This window comes from Salmo salar, chromosome 23 (genome assembly GCF_965601325.2).
Source record: "Salmo salar chromosome 23, fSalSal1, whole genome shotgun sequence".
Classification (NCBI taxonomy): domain Eukaryota; kingdom Metazoa; phylum Chordata; class Actinopteri; order Salmoniformes; family Salmonidae; genus Salmo; species Salmo salar.
In genome coordinates this window covers 23,106,997-23,127,772 of record NC_138313.1, presented here as the reverse complement: position 1 = coordinate 23,127,772, position 20,776 = coordinate 23,106,997, and the positions used below count along the sequence as shown (strand labels likewise).

Genomic DNA, 20,776 nt, shown 5'->3' with positions numbered 1-20,776 from the left:
AATCTTGGCTTGGAGACTTTTGTATGAATCGGTTTCATAGAAACTCTATAAAGATCTCTTACTCTGAGATGTCACGTCTCCTGTAATCTCTCGCTCTCCCCTCTCTCTTTTTATCTCAGGGTTCCGAGTCTCCCATGATGCTCGGTGATTCAAAGAGTGATCTGGAGGATGTCGACCCTTAGCTCCTCCTACCAGACACAATCCCTCCAATGGAGAGAAGGCTCCAGACAGCCAATCAAAAGAGTGCTTTTCACCTCTGATTGGCCAGAGTATGGAGGGAGAGGCCCGCTACAGCCTGGTCGGCAGAGCAACAAAGGATGCGTGAAATATCTTGAGTGACTTCTGGCCAGACTAATGGAATCAGAGATGGAGGAGAGTTTAGAGACCAGACTAATGGAATCAGAGATGGAGGAGAGTTTAGAGACCAGACTAATGGAATCAGAGCTGGAGGAGAGTTTTGAGACCAGACTAATGGAATCAGAGATGGAGGAGAGTTTTGAGACCAGACTAATGGGTTACAGTGCAGTTTATTCTTCTCTTACTGGCTGAGTCAGAAATGTCACCCTTTTGCTTATGTAGTTCACTACTTTTGGCCAAAGGATCAGTGACAGCTAGTGTACTATACTGTATAGGCAAAAGGGTGTCATTTCAGATGTAGCCACTATTGTCTCACAAGGAAGGGATGGGTTTGTTTTGTAAGTTGTTGCTCATATTTGCCAATGTAACTAAACAGACCATATTAATTATTGTAAAGATCTGTTCGATAGCTGTAATTTCAAATGTAAGATAATATTTTAAAGTCTGCTGTGCTCCACTCTGTAGAGGTGTGTATGTGTGAGCCCGCGGTATGACCTGCTCTGGAAGAACACAGAGACGCACACACACACATGTTTAACCAGGGTTTTTAAGTATGCACTTTATAGTCCACCCCAGTCTATAGTGGAGTAGAGCAATAGTGATCAGGTCCACTAGAGCAGCTTAACCATCCTCAACACACACACCATCACACGCACCTGTCTTTTTTGGGTTTTAGCACTTGTTATCACATCAAACTGAGTTTTCGGCTTGTTACACACAGTACACACTGTACACACACCCGATGCCACCGTAGAGAACACGCACTCCTATGGCTATGTCTGTTGCTCCGGTAACCACAGTGGTATCGAGGATGACGCCATCTACGGAGGGTTCTGGAACACGGAACCAAGCCAACCAACCATTCAGCACTCTTTCCTCCCCTACAGCGAATCACAGCGCTGGATATTAGGTATTTTTAATTTCTTTGTTTTTGGTTTCTCCTGACGTCGCTGTACTCATGCCTTATGCCACCACCACTGCCCTGTGACACACACACACACACCAGAGAGAGGGTCATCGTGCCAACCAGATGAGAGATCAGGAGCAAGTTTTACTTTGGGTGCCAATGAAATACACACACACGGTCTTCCCCTCTTGTGTGTGTATGTATGCGTGTGTGTGTGTGTGTGTGTGTGTGTATATATATATATATCTCACACACTGTACTCTCTGTGCTTTATCATTATTATTTGGCACTGGGTTTTTCTTTTTTTGCCTTTTTATCTTTGTCTGTTCAGGTTTGCCTTTGGACACAGAGGGTCATAACCTCTGACCCCTAAGCTCTGATACCAAACCCCACCCCACCTGGACCTCTGACCGCTAACCTCTTGACCTAACCCAACTCCTGGGAGAATTCTAGTGCCTTCATCTCCCAACTCCCCTCACCTCTCTGAAATCAAATTTTATTGGTCATGTACACGTGTTTAGCAGATGTTATTGTGGGTGTAGCGAAATGCTTGTGCAAAGTTTCCTAAGAGCTCGAAGCGAGGCAGCCCTCTGTCGGCGCCATTTTTAAGCATCCCTCCTCCCCCTCACACTTCTCACCCTTGTCCCTCTCACACCAATCCCCTACCTGGCAACAGATGACTTGCTATAATGAACTGTGTGCATGTTACCATGCTGCGTATTGACCAGCAGACTGACCGGGCCCTCGTCCTGGTCTTAGAAGGCTGTGTCAGAGCTTTCAGGTGTGTTCTAGGTCTGGTGTGCCAGTGACACAGCACTCAGAGCTTACTGCTCAGTTTGACCCTCAACAGCACCTGTAGTATTTCTCAGAACAGTACCAACCAATCAATCATTTATTTGTATCTGTGGTGTGTAGTGAGGGGGTTAAGGGGGGGAGGGAGGGAATTACAGAATGACATGGATCCAGGTTTTTATTCTGTCTCATTCTGTTTTGAGCATCACTCCTGCTGAAGGCCAGTCCGAGGCAGGACCATTCATGTTGAAACCCAGTTTTCATTTGTACCTCAGTTTGATTGTGGGGAAAATTGATATAAAATAAACTGGAATGGCCAACCTTTTTGTAAACTTTGTCTTGTTCTTTGTGTGTCTGTGAAGCAGGAGTGATCACAGTAAAATATAAAATATGTTTATTTTAGGTCAAGCCAGGTGTAGTATGGGACAGCTGTGGGAAGAGTGGAGCTGGAGGACCAGAGGGACAGACAGGGCAGGGCTGACCTTCTTATCATGGAAACCAGCCAGTGTAACACTGAGAGAGAGAGAAAAGGGGGAGATACGTCAGTCTTGTATCTCAACGCTCCATCACATAAATATACATTCATGATAACATTACTTCCTAGTAATACTACATATCAGTATATTACTGGAGTCTGTGTGTGTGTGTGTGTATATATACAGTACCTGATGTTTTTATCTCCTGCAGCAGCATCCATGCTGTCCTTGGCTCCCCTCTCCTCCAGGCTCTGAGAGATCAACACCACCTGACACAGAAACACAGATTTAATGACCCTGTTTATTCCATGCACACTCATTCTGTGTTTATTATGGCTCTGGGAGAGACCGAGTGGAGACAGATTGCACGTCCTGTTACTATACTGAACAAAAATATAAATGTAACATGCTACAATTTCAAAGATTTTACAGAGTTAGTTTAGAGAAGGAAATCAGTCAATTGAAATAAATGAATTAGGTCCTAATCTATGGATTTCACGACTGGCAGGGGCGCAGCCATGGGTGGGAGTAGGCCAACCCACTGGGGATCCAGGCCCAGCCAATCAGAATTATTTTTTTTCCCCCACGAAAGGGCTTTATTAAAGACAGAAATACTTGTTAGCACCCCTCTCCCCCTCAGATGATCCTGCAGGTGAAGAAGCCGGATGTGGTCCTGGGCTGGCGTGGATACACGTGGTCTGCGGTTGTACGGCCGGTTGGATGTACTGCCAAATTCTCTAAAATGACGTTGGAGGTGGCTTATGGTAGAGAAATTAACATTCAATTCTCTGGCAAAAGCTCTATTGGACATTTCTGCAGTCAGTACACTCCCTCAAAACTTGTACACTCCCTCAAAACTTGAGACGTCTGGCATTGTGTGGTGTGACACAACTGCACATTTTAGAGTGTCCTTTTATTGTCCCCGTGATCATACTGTTTAATCAGCTTCTTGATATGCCACACCTGTTAAGGGGATGGATTATCAAGAAATAATCACTAACAGGGATGTAAACATGCATATGGAACATTTCTGGGATCTTTTCTTTTAGCTCATGAACACGGGACCAACACTTTACATGTTACGTTCATAGTTTTGTTCAGTATAAATCACAGTTGTCCAAACCACCATCCTGTTCAACACACACACTAACACTTTATCTCTTTCCTACACAGATGTAAGGTGGTTCTTGATTACTTGATTGATAACCTTACCTGGGACCTGAAGACTTGCGTTGGCTGGCTCCCTGAGGTAAGTTTAAACTTGAACATACACACACACCTGTCCTTACCTTAGGGTAGCACTGGCAGAGGCTCCACGCGGTGCCAAGGGTGACCATGATGATCCCCAGAGAGCAGAGTGTTGCGTAGATGTGAGGTCGCTCCTGAGTCATAACGAACAGACCGACTAACAACACACACATCCCCGCCGCGATCAGACCATACCGGTACGGCTTACCCTCCGCCATGCTGCTACCCTGACCAATGAAGTCTGAACCAAACCCACTCCACCTTAGTATGTAGCTTAGCTAAGGCTATGTTATGCTCTGGGTCAGATACTACTGAAGGTGAGGGAGAAGGAGGAGGAGAGGAGGAGGTTCAAGATTTGTAATTCAGCAACAGAGTTCCACTCTGCTGGTTATTACAGCCTGCAGACAGAATAAGGTGTGTGCATGTTGACGTTTAAGTATTCTTGTGGGGACCAGAAGTCCTCACAAGAATAGTAAACAAACACAAATCTGACCAACTGGGGACATTTTGTTAGTCCCCACAAGGTCAAATGCTATTTCTGGGGTTAGGTTTTTGGGTTACGGTTAGGGAAAATATAATTTTGAATGGGACTGAATTGTTTGTCCCAACAAGGTCAGTTATACAAGACTGTGTGTGTGTGTGTGTGTGTGTGTGTGGTTTTACTATCCTTGTGGGGATCAGAAATCCTCACAAGGATAGTAAAACAAGTACAGTTCTGACAAGTGGGGATATTTTGCCAGTTCTCACAAGGAAAAATGCTATTTAAGGCTTAGAGTTAGTTTTAAAGGTTAGGGAAACTATGATTTTGAATGGGAATCAATTGTTTGGTCCCCACAAGAATAATAAAACGTTTGTGTGTGGTGGCCAGTGGTGGGTTACCTTGTCCTACCTCCAGTTCTACTTGAAGTAAATGCTTTCTCATGGAGAGATGAAGGGGAGAAGGCTGTCAGGGTGCCTCTGCTAGGAGGCCCACAACTCCTCCTTCTCCACCATCCTATTTTCCTCTCCCCTTCATCTCTCTCTCTCCTTGAAAGCATTTACTTCAAGTGTAACTGAGGTTAGAACAGAACAAAGAAACTGAGCAAACATACAGTGCATTCGGAAAGTATTCAGACCCCTTCACTTTTTCCACGTTTTGTTACGTTACAGCCTTGTTCTAAAAATTGATTAAATATTTTTTTCCTCATCAATCTACACACAATACCCCATAATGACAAAGTGAAAACAGGTTTTAGAATTTTTTGCACATTACTTACATAGGTATTCAGACCCTTTGGTATGAGACTCGACATTGAGCTCAGGTGCATCCTGTTTCCATTGAACATCCTTGATGTTTCTACAACTTGATTGGAGTCCACCTGTGGTAAATTCAATTGATTGACATGATTTGGAAAGGCACACACCTGTCTATATAAGGTCCCACAGTTGACAGTGAATGTCAGAGCAAAAACCAAGCCATTAGGTCGAAGGAATTGTCCGTAGAACTCCGAGACAGGATTGTGTCGAAGCACAGTTCTGGAGAAGGGTTCTGAAAATGCTGAATGTCCCCAAGAACACAGTGGCCTCCATCATTCTTAAATTTAAGAAGTTTGGAACCACCAAGACTCTTCCTACAGCTTGCTGCCCGGCCAAACTGAGCCATCAGGGGAGAAGGGCCTTAGTCAAGGAGGTGACCAAGAACCCGATGGTCACACTGACAGAGCTCCAGAGTTCCTCTGTGGAGATGGGAGAACCTTCCAGAAGGACAACCATCTCTGCAGCACTCAACCAATCAGGGTTTTATGGTGGAGTGGTCAGACAGAAGCCACTCCTCAGTAAAAGGCACATGACCGCCCGCTTGGAATTTGCCAAAAGGCACCTAAAGGACTATCAGACCATGAGAAACAAGATTTTTTGCTCTGGTGAAACCAAGATTGAACTCTTCGGTCTGAATGCCAAGTGTCGCCTCTGGAGGAGACCTGGCACCAGCCCTACGGTGAAGCATGGTGGTGGCAGCCTCATGCTGTGGGGATGTTTTTCAGCGGCAGGGACTGGGAGACTAGTCAGGATTGAGGGAAAGATGAATGGAACAAAGTACAGAGAGATACTTGAGGAAAACCTGCACCAGAGCGCTCAGGACCTCAGACTGGGGCGAAGGTTCACCTTCCAACCGGACAACGACCCTAAGCACACAGCCAAGACAATGCAGGAATGGCTTCAGGACAAGTATCTAAATGTCCTTGAGTGGCCCAGCCAGAGCCCGGACTTGAACCCGATCGAAAATCTCTGGAGAGACCTGAAAATAGCTGTGCAACGACGCTCCCCATCCAACCTGAGAGTTTGAGAGGATCTGCAGAAAAGAATGGAAGAAACTCCCCAAATACAGGTGTGCCAAGCTTGTAGCATCATACCCAAGAAGACTCAAGGTTGTAATCGCTGCCAAAGGTGCTTCAACAAAGTACTGAGTAAAGGGTCTGAATACTTATGTAAATGTGATAGTTCCGGTTTTTTTTTTTGTACATTTGGTCAAAATGTTTAAAAACCTGTTTGTCATTATGGGGTATTGGGAAAAAACAATTTAATCAATTTTAGAATAAAGCCGAAACATACCAAAATGTAGAAAAAGTCAAGGGGTCTGAATACTTTCGAATGCAGGGTATGCTATAACAATACCTTAACTCACAACTAAGACACAAACGACTCAGAGATCTTTGGTTATTCATTTACTAAAGTTGATCATGACATCCCATTTAAAACATGAAGAGAGAGAGAAAAAAAAAACTGTTACAAGCGATTACTACTGTAACAACAAGGCATTTCTGGTTGAAATCATCTCTGCCCAAATTTTATTACATTGTCAAAAAACACACACCACCTCACTCACACTAGGGAATGACACTTAACTCCCTCCACAGTCACAGCACACATCTAATGGAGTCCAAGGCCGCAAGAAAGTCAAATTGGGGTTTTAAAGGCTGGCTCCATTGAGACTGGTAGTGAAGGCTTAGTGCTGGCGGTGTGCTGGGCTCGTCGCCTGGTGTAGCACGATGCCACTACAAAGTCGAAATATATGGCTGCCGGGCAGTCTTATACTAAAAAGTAACAGAAACAACAACAATTTTAGGTGGTGTAAAGTTGATAGTTTAAAGCTAAATTACATAACAGGAGTGCAGTGTATTACGCTGTAGTAGTCTTAATAGTAGCATTATAACGCACTCATTCTTCAAACAAGTATGTAAACAATGTTGGTGGGTCCAACCCCTCACAGCCTCTGCGTTCCCCTCCAATCCCGAACAATGTCTCTCCCAGCACGGGTGTGCTTTATTTAGCTCACTGTGTAATGGCAGCAAGGGAATACACCAGAGTCAAAGAACAGTAGTCCCATCCTAGCCCTCAGAGGTCAGAAGGACCTCGGCTCTTCATGACAGAGTCGTAGGAGGGGGGTGCCTCCAGGTCCCAGGGAGGAGGGGTGGGGGGCAAGGGGAGGTGTAGAGAGGGGGTCACTCGCACAGAGTCCTCTGACATCTCTCTACGTATCCGGTCCAACCTCCTAGGGAGAGAGAGACTGTTAGTTTATGTCAAGATACTTTATAATCAAACTCCCATGTCGCTCAAATTGCATTGTTTCATTGTCTCCAAGAATCCTTGTCTCCTGTCCATCCTGCTCACTGTAATTGACCGTTAATTAACAAACACATTTAGCCTTTGGAACATCTACATTTAAAAAAAAAAAAAAGTATAATAAATCAATTTAATACACATCACAATAAATCTATTATTTATTTTAGTCAGGTCTACAGAAACATTATGATATGAATATAATGTATTTCAGAAGAACAGAATATGAGTTAGCCAGATAACATACAGTAGGTCATGTGCCATGCCATAGGCTTGTTCATTTAACAGGTAAGATATGCTTGTAAATCCCGTGCCATTATTTTATATTATACGATTTTATAGTAAAAATATAATTGATAGCTGAATAAAATAAAGGATATTTTTCCCATTCTGGAGCAATTGCGCATATGAAGTGGCTATATTGAGTGTAAAAGTGATCATTTGAAACAGGTCTTATACGCTAGATTTAGAGATATTTGGCAACTTTAATTGTGAATGATACAAACCTTAGAAATCAAAACAGAAACTCAGCAAAAACAGAAACGTCCTCACTGTCACCTGCGTTTATTTTCAGCAAACTTAACATGTGTAAATATTTGTATGAACATAACAAGATTCAACAACTGAGACATAAACTGAACAAGTTCCACAGACATGTGACTAACAGAAATGGAATAATGTGGAATAATGTGTCCCTGATCAAAATCTAAAGTAACAGTATCTGGTGTGGCCACCAGCTGCATTAAGTACTGCAGTCTCCTCCTCATGGACTGCACCAGATTTGCCAGTTCTTGCTGTGAGATGTTACCTCACTCTTCCACCAAGGCACCTGCAAGTTCCCGGACGTTTCTGGGGGGAATGGCCCTAGCCCTCACCCTCCGATCCAACAGGTCCCAGATGTGCTCAATGGCATTGAGATCCGGGCTCTTCGCTGGCCATGGCAGAACACTGACATTCGAATCTCACAGGAAATCACGCACGGAACGAACAGTATGGCTGGTGGCATTGTCATGCTGGAGGGTCATGTCAGGGTGAGCCTGCAGGAAGGGTACCACATGAAGGAGGAGGATGTCTTCCCTGTAACGCACAGCGTTGAGATTGCCTGCAATGACAACAAGCTCAGTCCGATGATGCTGTGACACACCGCCCCAGACCACGACAAACCCTCCAACTCCAAATCGATCCCACTCAAGGACAGGCCTCGGTGTAATGCTCATTCCTTCAACGATAAACACGAATCCAACCATCAGCCCTGGTGAGATAAAACCGTGACTCGTCAGTGAAGAGCACTTTTTGCCAGTCCTGTCTGGTCCAGCGACGGTGGGTTTGTGCCCATAGGCGACGTTGTTGCCGGTGATGTCTGGTGAGGACCTGCCTTACAACAGGCCTACAAGCCCTGTCCAGCCTCTCTCAGCCTATTGCGGACAGTCTAAGCACTGATGGAGGGATTGTGTGTTCCTGGTGTAACTCGGGCAGTTGTTGTTGCTATCCTGTACCTGTTCCGCAGGTGTGATGTTCACATGTACCGATCCTGTGCAGGTGTTGTTACACGTGGTCTGCCACTGTGAGGACGATCAGCTGTACGTCCTGTCTCCCTGTAACGCTGTCTTAGGCATCTCACAGTACGGACATTGCAATTTATTGCCCTGGCCACATCTGCAGTCCTCATGCCTCCTTGCAGCATGCCTAAGGCACATTCACGCAGATGAGCAGTGACCCTGGGCGTCTTTCTTTTGGTGTATTTCAGAGTCAGTAGAAAGGCCTCTTTAGTGTCCTAAGTTTTCATAACTGTGACCTTAATTGCCTACCGTCTGTAAGCTGTTAGTGTCTTAATGATTGTTCCACAGGTGCATTAATTGTTTATGGTTCATTGAACAAGCATGGGAAGAAGTGTTTAAACCCTTTACAATGAAGATCTGTGAAGTTATTTGGATTTTTACGAATGATCTTTGAAAGACAGGGTCCTGAAAAAGGGACGTTTCTTTTTTTGCTGAGTTTATATTGGCTGAATGATGTGCTTATAGGCTATTGATGATTTGAGAAAGTCACAAAAAAAGCTTGTGCTCTGTTCCTTGTCTCAGGCTGCACAGCTGTTCTCTCATCAAGTGGTCATATTTTCAATTTAATCTTGTCTTTTCTAATATGTCAAATTCGTTTAGATTGGCCCATTATCAAATAGGCAAGAACAGAGGCAGAGGGAAAAAGACATTCACTCTGTATGCACTGGAATAGTGAATGGAGGCCACTTTCCTGCTCGTTTGTTTTTCAATCAGGAAGGGTAAGCTACTCTGGTTATTTTAATCCTTCCATCAACCACTGTTTGAGGCGCATGCAGCCTCTCGACAGGTGATATTCTGCCCAAACTCTGTATGCCACGGGCAAACCCTGTTCCTGCAGCTACCCAGTACTCTGTATTCCACGGGCAAACCCTGTTCCTGCAGCTACGCAGTGCTTCATTTGGGAAACCAAGTGAAATCTATTCGGGAACATTGATAGTAACATGTTTTCACAGCTAAAAATATTTCATTCAACTGTTGACAGCCCCTATGCGCACTCGGAAAGGAAAATGTCCAATTAATACAATTTCACAATAATTGTAAGCTAACTCTGTAAACCACCCTGCACAATCAATGAACCAACCGCATCGCTTAGTCCTATACATTCTTTCCCAGACTTATGGATAGATAGTTGAGAGCGTAGCATAAGGTAACCAGTCCATCTATCAGGTATCAAGGTAAGACCCAGATGCAGACCGTGTCAAAGTAACAATGTTTATTACAGCAACAGGGGGAAAAGGTACAGGACGGCAGGCAGGGTCAGGGTCAGGCGGAGGTCGGTAATCCAGAGGTGGGGCAAAGGTACAGGACGGCAGGCTCAGGGGCAGGCAGAGTGGTCAGGCGGGTGGGTACAGGGTCAGGACAGGCAAGGGTCAAAAACCAGGAGGACGAGAACAGAGAGACTGGGGAAAAGCAAGACCTGACAAAAAAAAATGCTGGTTGGCTTGACAAACAAGACGAACTGGCAACAGACCAACAGAGAGCACAGGTATAAATACACAGGGTATAACGGGGAAGATGGGCGACACCTGGACGGGGGTGGAGACAATCACAAAGACAGGTGAAACAGATCAGGGTGACACCATCCAGTATGCATAATAATACATTCCACACTCAAAGGCGAATACTAGAATTTGTTTGATTTTGGAGTATAGGCTAGACCAATTATTTACCAAAGACATCTTAAATCAGTTTTTTTGTTATGTTTTTCTGCTGTGCGTAATATGCGATAGGCTATGCATTGTGTAACAAATGGCACAATTATTATTTTAATTTGCGGGGTTCAGGCTTGGCCTCATATATAGGCCTATGTGTATGCATAAGCTCTAACATACGCATGTATGTTTTTAATTAATCCTCACCTTAGAAAGGGCTGTCCATTTCCTTGTTAGGCTTTGAAACCACACCCACATGGACCATGTTTTCCACTCAGTTTCAACCCGTTGTTGAACGTCTTTCTTCAAATTGATCATCACGGTGAGGTGAGTTTTAAACGCACAATACTGTGTTGATGATGAGTTTGATGTGATTTTTCATTGCCTATGCATTGATGTCAGAGTGGTTACAGGTACAGTAAAGTACCAGGCCATTAGGACCTGATGGTCGTTAGTGTGTTTGGTACTACCAATGCATGTCAAATCAACAAAAAAAAAAAATGATTTGTCACGTTTCCTAAACAACAGGTGAAGACTAACAGTAAAATGCTTACTTACAGGCCCTTCCCAACAATGCAGGTAGAAAAAAAAAAGATGAAAAATAGATAACACGAGGAGTACATAAGAGGAGATTACCGTGACTCAACGGTCATTCGAAATTTTACTGCGGTCATGACTCATGACTGCCATAACAGCCCTGTGTGTGTGTGTTTACCTCTGGATGGCCAGGGCCTGGTGTGGGCTGTAGCGTGTTCCTGTGCGGGGGTGTAACAGGAAGTGTCCAGGTACGTCCAACACCTGTAGCGTTGTCATGACAATACAGAGTCCCGCGGTGGTCAGTGTTGCTCCGGTAACAGCCATCAGCACCCCAAGCCAGAGGGCTGGACCTTGCAGAGTCAGGAAACCCCCTACTACCTACATACATACATTCAGTAAGCCAGGACACCATCTATATACTTGTTAACTACATAAACACACACGCAGCTAGAACGCTGCACCCTCCTACCATCATCACTGGGCCTAGAGATAGCAGCATGCCCTGGGGAGATGGCCTCCTCCTCTCCCCCTGTCTGCCTGGAGTTACTCCCTGACTTGGCTCACACACACCACACTCCTCTTGCAACACCATCATAGCAATCTGCAGGAGAAAGATGAATGAGTAATGTTTACTGTTCATTTTGTATTGTTTATTTCCCATTTGCTTCTTGTCAATTTCACTTGCTTTGGCAATGTAAACATATGCTTTCCATGCCAATAATGCCCTTTTAAATTGAATTTAAATTGAGATATCAAAGAAGAGGGTTAGAGAGTTATCAGATGATCACTTGTTGATTGAACTAGGGCATACCATTTTACTACTTTACCTTCTGAAGAGGCTTCCAGTTGCCCAGCCGGGGATAAAAGAAGGAGAATATTATTTAGTTTCTAAACATCTCCGTTGTTTTTTTTACTAATCTCTCTTCTTCAACTAGTTTAACTTCCTTTATGCTTTCCATGTGGCATGCGGGGTTGTGATTGTTATCTAAACAAAAATTAAGAATCTCAAGAATCAAATGATTCTACTCGACCGAGAGTATAATTTAAAACTCATCCTGCTTGCTTTGCCAGAGGTAATCTTGATCGATCCTTTAAATCCGTTATAACGTTGCATCGCGGTCGACATTGAATGTGTGTCGAGTTGTGGACAGGGCAGGACACTCGCCCCCGGTAGTCACACAGCCCCTGCGCGTGGTAAAAGGAAGTCGGTTTCTGAATGTTATTCGGTGACCGTAGGAGGAAAGGATCAAGACAGAGAGAGGGGGCGGGAACGGAGAGAGACAGGGTGGGGCAGTGGCTGAGAAGAGAAAGATCTGGATATCGTCAGTGTTTTATCAGAAACATGTTTGGCTGTTGATTTATCTAGACGAAGCTGTGTGAGGAGGGTGGGAGGATATATGCCATTCCTATTGTGTGGTGTAATTAATTATCCATACACTAGTTTTAAATTAGTTGGACAGTGTAGGTTATTATCTCTGAAGCAGATCACTTTGGTTCAAATTGTTTCAGTGAACAAGCAAACCTATAATCTTCAATGATTAAAATGTGATGATTGACTGGCCAGTCAGTCATCTCTATTACCAGAATGTGTTGATCGAGAGAGCCGAACCTGGAGCCTCATTTATCAATGTAACGTTGCGTAGAAACTATTCTAACACTACTTCCGAACGGTATTTAGAACGTTCATGCGCATATAACATTTGTGATTTATCAAACAATCCTACGAGCGTCATACGCACACCAGAAGGAGATAACAATTGATAAATAACAATTGTTCTTAACCTCAGTGGTGTGCTCGACCTTGGCTAGTTGCATTTCGAAACGCCCCAAATTAACCATATTTGGTCAAAATCATCCTTTTAAAACTTCTTCAGGATTGGTGGGTCCCTTATGGGACGGTTGAGCTAATTTAGGCTAATGCGATAAGTAACAGGAACATTTCCCAGGACATAGACATAACTGATATTGGCAGAAAGCTTACATTCTTGTTATTCTAACTGCACTGTCCAATTTACAGTAGCTATTACAGTGAAATAATACCATGCTATTGTTTGAGGAGAGTGCACCGTTTTGAACATGAAAAGTTATAAACAAATTAGACACAGTTGGGCAGTCCCGATGCAAAATATTGAACAGAAATACAATGGTTCATTGGATCAGTCTGAAACTTTGTACAGACACTGCTGCCATCTAGTGGCCAAAATCTAAATTGCACCTGGGCTGGAATAATACATTATGGCCTTTCTCTTTATGGTACAAAAGATTATGGTACAATAAAACTAGTGTTTTTTTTTCTTTGTATTATCTTTTACCAGATCTAATGTATTATATTCTCCTACATTCCTTTCACATTTCCACAAACTTAAGTGTTTCCTTTCAAATGCTACCAAGAATATGCATATCCTTGCTTCAGGGCCTGAGCTACAGGCAGTTAGATTTGGGTATGTCATTTTAGGCGATAATTTTTAAAAAAAGGGGCCAATCCTTAAGAGTATTAAAGCCCAAGGGGAATATACAACTTTGTACCATGAAATTCAACGCCCAAACAAAGCAAAGAAAAAACACTTTTCCAAGACTGAAGTAGAGGTGCTAGTGTCAGAGATTGAGTAAAACCAAAATGTTGTTTTTGGCTCGCTCAGTTATGGTGTGACCAGTAAAAATAAAAACATGTTAACATTGCTGTTCTGTAGAATTACCGAGTAGTGCGTTCCCCCTGGCCACGACATTCAGCAGCGTCTTTTTGCGCATCACATAACCTATCACTTGCACATTAAGCATGGAAACCTGTGCACATAGTTGAAATTGTTTGGGGATATACAGTTGAAGTCGGAAGTTTACATACACTTATGTTGGAGTCATTAAAACTCATTTTTCAACCACTCCACAAATTAACAAACTATTGTTTTGGCATGTCAGTTAGGACATCTACTTTGTGCATGACACAAGTAATTTTTCCAACAATTGTTTACAGACAGATTATTTCACTTATAATTCACTGTATCCCAATTCCAGTGGGTCAGAAGTTTACATCCACTAAGTTGACTGTACCTTTTAACAGCTTGGAAAATTCCAGAGAATTATGTCATTGCTTTAGAAGCATCTGATGGGCTAATTGACATCATTTGAGTCAATTGGAGGTGTACCTGTGGATGTATTTCAAGGCCTACCTTCAAACTCAGTGCCTGTTTGCTTGACATCATGGGAAAATCAAAATAAATCAGCCAAGACCTCAGGAAAAAAAAATGTGGACCTCCAAGTCTAGTTCATCCTTGGGAGCAATTTCCAAATGCCTGAAGGTACCACGTTCATCAGTACAAACAATAGTACGTAAGCATAAACATGGGACCACGCAGCCGTCATACCGCTCAGGAAGGAGACGCGTTCTGTCTCCTAGAGATGAACGTACTTTGGTGCAAAAAGTGCAAATCAATCCCAGCACAACAGCAAAGGACCTTGTGAAGATGCTGAAGGAAACGGGTATAAAAGTATCTAAACTAACAAAAAAAGAAATGTCCCTTTTTCAGGACTCTGTCTTTCAAAGATAATTCGTAAAAATCCAAATAACTTCACAGATCTTCATTGTAAAGGGTTTAAACACTGTTTCCCATGCTTGTTCAATGAACCATAAACAATTAATCAATATGCACCTGTGGAACGGTCGTTAAGACACTAACAGCTTGCAGACGGTAGGTAATTAAGGTCACAGTTATGAGAACTTAGGACACTAAAGAGGCCTTTCTAATGACTCTGAAAAACACCAAAAGAAAGATGCCCAGGGTCCCTGCTCACCTGCGTGAACGTGCTTTAGGCATGCTGCAAGGAGGCATGAGGACTGCAGATGTGGCCAGGGCAATAAATTGCAATGTCCGTACTGTGAGAAGCCTAAGACAGAGCTACAGGAAGACAGGACGGACAGATGATCGTCGACGCAGTGGCAGACCACGTGTAACAACACCTGCACAGGATCGGTACATCCGAACATCACACCAGCGGGACAGGTACAGGATGGCAACAACAACTGCCTGGGTTACACCAGAAACGCACAATCCCTCCATCTGTGCTCAGACTGTCCGCAATAGGCTGAGAGAGGCTGCACTGAGGGCTTGTAGGCCTGTTGTAAGGCAAGTCCTCACCAGACATCACCGGCAACAACTTCACCCACAGGTACAAACCCACCGTCGCTGGAACAGACAGGACTGGCAAAAAGTGCTCTTCACTGACGAGTCACGGTTTTGTCTCACAAGGGGTGATGGTCGGATTCGCGTTTATCGTCGAAGCAATGAACGTTAGACCAAGGCCTGTACTCTGGAGCGGGATCGATTTGGAGGTGGAGGGTCTGTCATGGTCTGGGGCAGTGTGTCACAGCATCATCAGACTGAGCTTGTTGTCATTGCAGACAATCTCAACGCAGTGCGTTACAGGGAAGACATTCTCTTCTTTCATGTGATACCCTTCCTGCAGGCTCATCCTGACATGACCCTCCAGCATGACAATGCCATCACGCACAGAACGAGCAGTATGGCTGATTTCCTGCAAGACAGGAAAGAGAGGACGTCTGGGACCTGTTGGATTGGAGGGTGAGGGCTAGGGCCATTCCCCCCCAGAAATGTCCGGGAACTTGCAGGTGCCTTGGTGGAAGAGTGAGGTAACATCTCACGGCAAGAACTGGCAAATCTGGTGCAGTCCATGAGGAGGAGACTACAGTACTTAATGAAGGTGGTGGCCACACCAGATACTGACTGGAACATTTGTTTTTGACCCCCCCTTTGTTCAGGGACACATTATTCAATTTCTGTTAGTCACATATCTGTGGAACTTGTTCAGTTTATGTCTGTTGTTGAATCTTATGTTCATACAAATATTTACACATGTTAAGTGGACTGAAAATAAACGCAGTTGACAGTGAGAGGACATTTCCTTTTTTGCTCAGTTTATATCCACAGTAAAACGAGTCCTATATCAACATAACCTGAAAGGCTGCTCAGCAAGGAAGAAGCCACTGCTCCAAAACCGCCATAAAAAAGCCGGACTATGGTTTGCAACTGCACATGGGGACAAGATCGTACTTTTTGGAGAAATGTCCTGTGGTCTGATGAAACAAAAATGGAACTGTTTGGCCATAATGATCATCGTTATGTTTGGAGGAAAAAGGGGGAGGCTTGCAAGCTGAAGAACACCATCCCAACCGTGAAGCACAGGGGTGGCAGCATCATGTTGTGGGGGTGCTTTGCTGCAGGAGGGACTGGTGCACTTCACAAAATAGATGGCATCATGATGAAAGAAAATTATGTGGATATTTTGAAGCAACCTCTCAAGACATCAGTCAGGAAGTTAAAGCTTGGTCGCAAATGGGTCTTCCAAATGGACAATGACCACAAGCATACTTCCAAAGTTGTGGCAAAATGGCTTAAGGAAAACAAAGTCAAGGTATTGGAGTGGCCATCACAAAGCCCTGACCTCAATCCGATAGAAAATTTGTGGGCAGAACTGAAAAAGCGTGTGCGAGCAAGGTGGCCTACAAACCTGACTCAGTTACACCAGCTCTGTCAGGAGGAATGGGCCAAAATTCACCCAACTTATTGTGGGAAGCTTGTGGAAGGCTACCTGAAAGACTTGACCCAAGTTCAACAATTTAAAGGCAATGCTACCAAATACTAATTGAGTGTATGTAAACTTCTGACCAACTGGGAATGTGATGAAAGAAATAAAAACTGAAATAAATCATTCTCTCTACTATTATTCTGACATTTCACATTCTTAAAATAAAGTGGTGATCCTAACTGATCTAAGGCTGTGGAATTCTTACTAGGATTAAATGTCAGGAATTGTGAAAAACTGAGTTGAAATGTATTTGGCTAAGGTGTATGTAAACATCCGACTTCAACTGTATGTGGGTGCGTCTATTGCTCCGTTCATATTTGGGAACCCATCTTTGCAAATAAATCTCTTGACTTCGAACCGTTTTGCAATTGTGTATGGAAATTGTATGTGTTACTGTTCGTTTTGCTGAGGATTGCATACAAAACATTGGGCCATCGCGGGCTGTGAGATGCCAATCAGCAAGCTCCCGCTGAAAAGTGCCTGTTTTGAAAAGTGCCTGTTGTGGATAGCACTTGGATCTACACCGGAATGGCATATGTTTGCCTTTTTTAAAGTAGGTATTAAATCCCCACAAAAATCCTATAACATTGGTTTTGGGAAAAAAATATCTGATGAGCCAATCTGTACTTTGCAGAAAAACTCCCACCTGTCTCTAAAAATTTGCTCTCTGGAAAATGCAGCATGTGCCAAATCTTCCAAAAGCAAAATCAGCCATCTCTCATTCGATTACCCATTATCTCAGTATTTTATAGTATTTCAACAATAGTTCAGATTCACGCACAGGCCTACCTCTAATTTAACAAATTCTACTTTATATGGATTGTTATCTTAACAAATGCACTGATGTGGTGAAATTATAGGCTATAGCAGGTCAAGATACTTTTGTATATATAGTGTATGTGGACACCCCTTCAAATCAAATTTTATTGGTCACATACAAGTGTTTAGCAGATGTTATTGCGGGTGTAGCGAAATGCCTGTGTTTCTAGCGATAGTGAAGTAATATCTAACAATTTCACAACATATAGCCAATATACACAAATCTGAGTAAAGGAATGGAATTAAGCATATATAAATATATGGACAAGCAATGTCAGAGCAGCATAGACTAAGACATTAGAATAGAATACAGTATATACATATGAGATGAGTAATGCAAAATATGTAAAACATTATTAAAGTGACTAGTGTTCAATTTATTAAAGTGGCCAGTGATTTCAAGTCTATGAAGGCTGAGCACGCACCCTTGTGGGTCCCCAGTGTTGAAGATCAACGAAGTGGAGGTGTTGTTTCCTACCTTCACCACCTGGGGGTGGCCCGTCAGGAATTCCAGGACCCAGTTGCGCAGGGCAGGCTTCAGACCCAGGACCTCAAGTTTAATGATGAGCTTGGAGGGTACTATGGTGTTGAATGCTGAGCTATAGTCAATGAACTGCATTCTTACATAGGTATTCCTCTTATCCAGATGGGATAGGGAAGTGCGATGGTGATTGCATCGTCTGTGGATTTATTGGGGTGGTAAGCAAATTGAAGTGGGTCTAGGGTGACAGGTAAAGTAGAGGTGATATGGTCCTTGACTTGTCTCTCAAAGCACTTCATGATGACTGAAGTGAGTGCTATGAGGCGATAGTAATTTAGTTCAGTTACCTTTGCTTTCTTGGGTACAGGAACAATGGTGGCCATCTTGAAGCATGTGGGAACAGCAGACTGTGATAAAGAAGAGATTGAATATGTCTGTAAACACACTAGCCAACTGGTCTGCGCATCCTCTGAGGACGCGGCTAGGGATGCCGTCTGGGCCGGCAGCCTTTTTAGGGTTAACATGCTTAAACGTCTTACTTACGTCAGCCACGGAGAAGGAGAGCCCACAGTCCTTGGTAGTGGGCCACTCCGGTGGCACTGTGTTATCCTCAAAACGGGCGAAGAAAGTGTTTAATTGTCTGGAAACAAGACGTCGGTGTCCGCGACGTGGCTGGTTTTCCTTTTGTAGTCCGTGATTGTCTGTAGACCCTGCCTCATTCGTCTCGTGTCTGAGCCGTTGAATTGCGACTCCACTTTGTCTCTATACTGACATGTTGCCTGTTTGATTGCCTTATGGAGGGAATAACTACACTGTTTGTATTCTGCCATATTCCCAGTCACCTTGCCATGGTTAAATGTGGTGGTTCGCGCTTTCAGTTAGCGCGAGTGCTGCCATCTCTCCACGGTTTCTGGTTAGGGTAGGTTTCAATAGTCACAGTGGGTACAACATCACCTATACACTTTCTGATAAACTCAGTCACCGTATCAGTATATTCGTCAATGTTATTGTCGAAGGGTACCCGGAACATATCCCAGTCCGCGTGATCAGAACAATCTTGAAGTGTGGATTCCGATTGGTCAGACAAGCGTAGAATAGTCCTAGCACGGGTGATTACTGTTTGATAATACAATCGGCATTTGATTGTGAGGTATTCTAGGTCGGGTGAACAAAAGGACTTGAGTTCCTGTATGTTATCATAATCACACCATGAGTCGTTAATCATGAAACATACACCTCCGCCCTTCTTCCTGGAGAGATATTTATTCCTGTCTGCGTGATGAACTGAAAACCCAACTGGCTGGACTGACTCAAACAGTATATCCCGAGAGAGCCATGTTTCTGTGAAACAGAGTATGTTACAATCCCTGATGTCTCTCTGGAAAGAAATCATCGCCCTGAGTTCGTCAACTTTATTATCCAGAGACTGAACATTAGCAAGTAATATTCTGGGAAGCGGTGGGTGATGTGCGCGCCTCCTAAATCGGACTAGAAGACCACTCCGAGTACCTCTGCTAGCGGTGTTTTGGGTTGGCCTCTGGAATCAGCTAATTTGCCCGGGGGGGTGCGAACAAAGGATCCGATTCAGGAAAGTTGTGTTCCTGGTCGTAATGCTGGTAGAGCTGGTGAGTTACAGCTGCTCTGATATCCAATAGTTCTTCCCGGCTTTATGTAATAACAACCCCAAAATTCTGGGCTAATAATGTAAGAAATAATAAATAAATAAAAAACTAAATACAGCAAAGTTTCCTAAGAGCTAGAAGCACGGCAGCCCTCTCTGTCGGCGCCATTTCATTATTTCAGCCACACCCGTTGCTGACAGGAGTATAAAGTCGAGCACACAGCCATGCAATCTCCATAGACAAACATTCACAGTAGAATGATCTTACTGAAGAGCTCAGTGACTTTTAACATGGCACCGTCATAGGATGCAATGCCACCTTTTCAACAAGTAAGTTCATCCAATTTCTACCCTGCTAGAGCTGCCCCGGTCAACTGTAAGTGCTGTTATTGTTTAAGTGGAAACTTCTAGGAGCAACAACGGCTCAGCCGGGAAGTAGTAGGCCACACAGCTCACAGAAAGGGACCTCCGAGTGCTGAAGCATGTAGCGCAAAAAAAATCATCTGTCCGTTGCAACACTCACTACCGAGTTCCAAACTGCCTCTGGAAGCAATGTCAGCACAAGAACTGTTCATCGGGAGCTTCATGAGATGTCTTTCCATGGCCCGTGCAGCCGCACACATCCCTAAGATCACCATGTACAATGCCAAGCGTCGGTTGGAGTGGTATAAAGCTCACTGTCATTGGACTCTGGAGCAGTGGATACGAGTTCTCTCGAGTGTTGAATCACGCTTCACCATCTGGCAGTCCTGGTTCGGGGAATTCCTATTTTTTATTTAACCTTTATTTAACTAGGCCGGCCAAACCCTCCCCTAACCCAGACGATGCTGAGCCAATTGTGTGCCGCCCTATGGGACTCACGATCATGGCTGGTTGTGATACAGCCCGGGATCGAACCAGGGTCTGTAGTGATGCTTCTAGCACTGAGATGCAGTGCCTTAGACTTCTCCGCCACTCGGGAGTCCTTGGCTAGGCCCCTTCGTTCTAGTGAAGGGGAATCTTAATGCTACAGCATACAATGACATTCTGTGCTTCCAGCTTTATGGCAACAGTTTGAGGGAGGCCCCTTTCCTGTTTCAGCATGACAATGCCCCTGTGCACAAAGCGAGGTCCATACAGAAAGTGTTTG

General features: G+C 44.0%; 3 protein-coding genes across 9 annotated transcripts in view; 1 reads left to right on the top strand and 2 right to left on the bottom strand.

Moving 5' to 3' along the window:
• The window catches only part of usp24 (ubiquitin specific peptidase 24), a 55,936-nt gene extending 53,548 nt beyond the window's left edge, over nucleotides 1-2,388 (top strand). For all 4 annotated transcript variants that reach the window (XM_014169245.3, XM_014169244.3, XM_014169243.3 and 1 more), the window contains one exon: nucleotides 120-2,388. In XM_014169245.3, the coding sequence (XP_014024720.1) occupies nucleotides 120-182 (63 nt within the window). In that variant the 3' untranslated portion in view covers nucleotides 183-2,388. The remainder of the gene's footprint in view (nucleotides 1-119) is intronic.
• A 45-nt stretch (nucleotides 2,389-2,433) lies between these two features.
• bsnd (barttin CLCNK type accessory subunit beta) lies at nucleotides 2,434-4,104 on the bottom strand. The gene is made up of 3 exons (XM_014169246.3): nucleotides 3,822-4,104; nucleotides 2,722-2,801; nucleotides 2,434-2,569 (listed from the first exon to the last, which is right to left on the bottom strand). Exons 1-3 carry the CDS (start codon nucleotides 3,996-3,998, stop codon nucleotides 2,461-2,463), a joined length of 366 nt encoding a protein of 121 aa, XP_014024721.1. The 5' UTR covers nucleotides 3,999-4,104; the 3' UTR covers nucleotides 2,434-2,460.
• Nucleotides 4,105-6,467: 2,363 nt separating this feature from the next.
• On the bottom strand, nucleotides 6,468-12,365 carry LOC145862985 (uncharacterized). 4 transcript variants are annotated; one of them, XM_082967985.1, is made up of 4 exons: nucleotides 11,937-12,365; nucleotides 11,595-11,726; nucleotides 11,304-11,503; nucleotides 6,468-7,309 (listed from the first exon to the last, which is right to left on the bottom strand). In XM_082967985.1, exons 1-4 carry the CDS (start codon nucleotides 11,937-11,939, stop codon nucleotides 7,153-7,155), a joined length of 492 nt encoding a protein of 163 aa, XP_082824111.1. In that variant the 5' UTR covers nucleotides 11,940-12,365; the 3' UTR covers nucleotides 6,468-7,152. The 4 variants fall into 4 exon arrangements, 1 of the variants encoding a protein (XP_082824111.1); XR_014382296.1 differs by lacking the exon at nucleotides 6,468-7,309 and adding an exon at nucleotides 10,135-10,462 and having other exon boundaries at nucleotides 11,953-12,363; XR_014382295.1 differs by lacking the exon at nucleotides 6,468-7,309 and adding an exon at nucleotides 10,135-10,353 and having other exon boundaries at nucleotides 11,953-12,361.
• Nucleotides 12,366-20,776: the final 8,411 nt, after the last annotated feature.